General features: G+C 38.8%; 1 protein-coding gene across 1 annotated transcript in view; it reads right to left on the bottom strand.

Annotated features, from left to right (window-relative positions):
* LOC106877472 (DNA repair protein Rev1) overlaps positions 1–5,042 on the bottom strand; it is a 37,626-nt gene that overhangs the window by 15,309 nt on the left and 17,275 nt on the right. The window contains exons 10-11 of the mRNA XM_052976909.1: positions 3,899–4,119; positions 1,578–1,722 (exon numbers count right to left, since the gene is read on the bottom strand). Coding sequence (XP_052832869.1) covers positions 1,578–1,722; positions 3,899–4,119 — 366 coding nt within the window. The remainder of the gene's footprint in view (positions 1–1,577; positions 1,723–3,898; positions 4,120–5,042) is intronic.

The raw sequence follows: 5,042 nt of genomic DNA, 5'->3' as shown, positions 1-5,042 counted from the left end.
AGTAAAAAGTTTTCTACCGTGTAACTTTGCAAAGAAATCATTTTTTTTCAAAGTTTCCCGCAATTTTCTTGGGAATCAGAGGCCCCAAGGCAGTACCAAAATATTTGTTTGAAATGTCGCAACATGGCAGTCCTTTTGACACCCAGATCATAAAAATGAGACGTTCCTATAAAAACTTTTCTCATGTGCAACTTTTGCTTCTTTTTTTGCAAAAAGTGTAGGGGGGGGGGAGTTCCCTTCAATTGCATCGATTTTTCTCCTAGAAGGGGTATCTCTAGGCATCGGTAATGCAACAGTGACCTGCCTGAGTAAATTTGCCATTTAATAAAAAAAATTTCATCAAAATTGGATGAAAAATGTGGAAACACATAAAAAGCAAACACATACACAAGTTTTACAGATATATAGATGATGGTGATTTCAAATTTTTGCCACAAGGACAGCTTGGGGAGGGTATTAAGTTGATTACATCGATCCCCAGTGCGTAACTGGTACTTATTTAACCAACTCCAAAAGGATGAAAGATAAAGTCGACCTCAGTGAAATTTGAACTCAGAACCAATAGCAACAGGTGAAATAACACTAATCATTTCATCCAGCATCCTAACGATTCTGTTAGCTCACCACCTTAACAACAACAGCAGCATCAACAACAACAACAATGGTGGTTTCAAACTTTGGCACAAAGCCAGCAATTTTAGGAGGAAGGGTTTAGTTGGTTACATTGACCCCAGTACTTGACTGGTAAGTATTTTATCAATCCAGAAAGTATAAAACAGTGGTTCCCAGCGTTTTTGCACTTGCGACCCCTTACCCAAAAACTTGAAACCCAGGCGACCCCCTACTATCAGCAGAGCATAAAAAATGTAATTGATGAGCTGAAATTAATATTATCCTAAGCTACTTCTAGCAAGGTTATGCAACCCACCTGCTAAGGCTTCGTGCCCCCTCAGGGGGTCGGGAACCACTGGTTGGGAACCATTGGTTGGGAACCCCTGGTATAAAAGAAGAAGTTCATCTCAGCAGCATTATTATTATTATTATTATTATTATTATTATTATTGTTATTGTGAATTATAATAATATGATTATGATGACGACGACAATGTTTGATAAGGAAAACTGATATATCTAATAGTGAGACCAATAATGACAAGGATAACTGATGATGATGATGATGATGATGATGAAGACAACGATGATAATAAGATAACTGGTAATTAATCATTATGACAGGGACAAGATTGATAACTGATGGATGTGGTGATGATGGTGGTGGTGGTAACGGCAGTGATGATGGTGATGATAATGAAGGAGATGATGATCATGATGATGATGATAATGACAACAATGGTGGTGGTGGTGGTAGTGATGTAGATGACGACAATGATGGAGATGATGGTGATGGTGGTGATGATGATGATGATGACAATGATGGCGGCAGTGGCGTTGATGATAGTGGTGGTGGTGGTAACAACAACGATGATGACAACATCAACAACAATGATGAGGATATCACCGCCGCCGCTGCCACCACCGTTATTCTCAATACAAATCAATGATGACCGTCCACTCACCCATATATTTGGCCGTCTCCAACGGTGCATCTTCCCGTCGTACCATCAACTTCAATGTTATAGATTTGCCCCGTTTATTCACATTCTTCAATCTTCTCTCCACTTCTCCAGACAGATTTAACAGGAATTCCTCCATATCACTTTCCTAATAATAACAACAACAACAACAATAATAATAATAATAATAATGATGATGATGATGATGTTGATAATAATAATAGTTTCAAACTTGGGTAAAGGCCAGCAAATTTGTGATAATTGGGGGTCAAGTCAATTGTATCAACTCCAGCACTCAACAGGTATTTATTTTATCAGCCCCGAAAGGATGAAAGGCAAAGTCAACCTCGGTGGCATTTGAACTCAGACTGTAAAGACAGGGGCAATACTGCTGAGCATTTTCATTGGTCTTCTAACGATTCTTCCAGCTCACAACCTTAATAATGATAATAATAATAATAATAATAATGGTTTCAAATTTTGCCACAAGGGCAGCTATTTTGGGCGAGGGGATGAGATGATTCCATCCATCTCAGTGTTCAACTCCCACTTGTTTTATCGACCTCAAAAGGATGAAAAGCAAGGTCAGCCTTGGCGGAATTTGAACTCAGGATATAAAGACAACAGAAATGCTGCTAAGCATTTTGTCCAGCATGCTAATGATTCTGTCAGCTCACTGTCTTAATAATAATAATGACTCTCTTAATTGATTGGAAGTGTTATCATATCCATTGTTTTGTCTTGGTATAAAAGATGGACTACAGCAAATATTCTGCTCAATACCACAGATTTGCTTGTCAGTTGTTTAACCTTAACCAGTTGAGCATGTCCCTTGGTGGCTGACGACATGTGCATCTCTGATCACGAGCAGAAGTAGTGGGGGAGCATCATAGCCATGTGTTGAGAGGAATTCTTTGGAGTTTGAATAATTCACCTTTGGAAACATGGCTGTTTTGCTCAACATCCTTAAATAAACCTTATTCAGGGACCTTTTGAGTGGGATGGGCTACTCGACCTAAAGAAAATTCTAACAGCCCCACCTGCGAGGTCATACGCTGTTTATCTTGATATGAGATCTCCACATCGCACACATATGGTTGTGATGCATGTACCTGGTGTACCCTTATCAGACGGGTAGTCATGATGGGTATATTGGGCATCGTATATTTGTACCCCAGTGTCACTTTGATGGCATGCACTGCTCTCTCACTCAATAATAATAATAATAATGGTTTCAAATTTTAGCACAAGGCCAGTAATTTCGGAGGAGGGGGTAAGTGGATTACATCAACCCCAGTGCTCAACTGGTACTTATTTTATCTACCATTTAAAGATGAAAGACAAGCTCAATGTCAGTGACATTTGTAAAACCAGAATAAAATTAATAATAATCCTTTCTACTATAGGCACAAGGCCTGAAATTTGGGGGAGGGGGATAGTCGATTACATCAACCCCAGTGTTCAATTAGTACTTATTTCATCGATCCTGAAAAGATTAAAGGCAAAGACGACCGTGGCAGAATTTGAACTCAGAACGTTAATATATGAATGCAAAAGAGATAGTTGAACAACCTATTTTGGGGCCACCCTGTATGTGTGTGTGTGTGTAAATATATATATTATATATACACACACACATCATGTGATAATGTGACCAGCCAGACTATCAGATGTTGTTACACATCGCTAGTCACAATGTGCTTTGCACCATTTTAGTCTTCGAATGATGCCACCCTATTAGCCAGGTGAACAAGTCAATATTTTCCCTGATCAAAAGGAGGGGGGGCTGGAGCAATGAAGTGTTTTGCTCAAGAACACAATGTGCTGCCCAGTCTGGGAATTGAACACATAATCTAGCAATCATGAGTGCAACACCATAACCCCTAGGTCACGTGACTTCGCACACACACATATGTAAATATGAATATTTGTATGCATGTGAGTGTATGTATGTTGTGAGTGTGCATGTAGGTGGGTGTGGGAATGTGTATGCCTGTCTAGATGTCATGTGATGGTAATGAATGAGCATCATCATCATCGTACAAGAGAGGGTGTTCATTTCCAGTCTTTGGTGAAAAGATGTTTGGCCATGGGGAAATAGTACCTTGCTTGGAAACAAGTGAGGGTTGGTGACAAGAAGGGCATCCAGCTGTAAAAGAAATGAGTTTCGAAAGAGAGGAAGAGAAAGAGTCACAGACCCAGAGATAAAGAGAGAGAGAGAGAGGGAGAAAGATGTGGACTTACTCCTCGTAAGATACATTATATCCATCTAACCCATGCTAGCATAAAGAAAATGGACACAGAACAAATAAGAACACACTCACCTTAGTGAAGCGTATGCCATAATTTATCTCTGCTGACACTGACTTCCTGTTATATTCTAACTCCAGTCTGCGGTTATCGATTCCTCGACAGCTGTTATATAACATTTGACCTGTCTTTTGACCAAAACTCTGCTGTAGCTTGACCAATGGAATCTTCTGCAAGTCCTGGCATGTCTCCACACTTAGGTGCTGTAATTTGTACATCATAGACCTACCAACACCTGAAGGTTACAAAATTTAAATAATAATAATAATAATAATTTCTACTATAGGTACAAGGCCTGAAATTTGGGGGTAGGGTGTTAATCGATTATATCAATCCCAGTGTTTCACTGGTACTCCATTTATTGACCCCGAAAGGATGAAAGGCAAAATCAACCTCATCAGAATTTGACTCAGAACATAGACACTTATAAAATGCCGCTAAGCATTTTGCCCAGCATGCTAACGATTCTATCAGCTCACTGCCTTCATTATATAATAAACATAATAATAATAATGATAATAATGATTTCAAATTTTTGCCACAAGGGCAGCTTGGGGGAAGGGATTAAATCGATTATATCGACCCCAGTGCGAAACTGGTACTTACTTAATCAATCATGAAAGGATGAAAGGCAAAGTCGACCGCAGAGGAAATTTGATCTCAGAATGTAGTGGCAGACAAAACTGACTTGCTAAATAAAACTGGATGCGGATACAAATGTTACGGCAAAACAATCAGCCACCTTTTATATATGGATGACCTAAAATTATACGCTAAAAATGAAAAACAGCTGGAAACACTACTTACAGACAGTACATGGATTTACCAAAGAAATAGATATGAAATTTGGATTAGAAAAATATGCCAAAGCAACCCTGAAAAGAGGAAAACTAGTTAAGAGTAGCAACAACACACTAGATAAAGCCAATGAAATAAGAGAATTAGACCAAAGCCAGACATACAAATATTTAGGAGTCAATGAACTCGATAGGATACAACACACACAAACGAAAGAAAAAATAAAGAAAGAGTACTATAGACGAGTTAGATCAAGACTAAAAACAGAGCTCAATGCTAAAAACAAGATAATAGGTATTAACACTTTAGCCATCCCAGTTATAAGTTACAGCTACAATATCCTTAACTGGACACTAAACG

This window comes from Octopus bimaculoides, chromosome 26 (genome assembly GCF_001194135.2).
Source record: "Octopus bimaculoides isolate UCB-OBI-ISO-001 chromosome 26, ASM119413v2, whole genome shotgun sequence".
Classification (NCBI taxonomy): domain Eukaryota; kingdom Metazoa; phylum Mollusca; class Cephalopoda; order Octopoda; family Octopodidae; genus Octopus; species Octopus bimaculoides.
The sequence above is the reverse complement of the archived record's forward strand: the minus strand, read 5'-3'. Positions and strand labels throughout refer to the sequence as shown.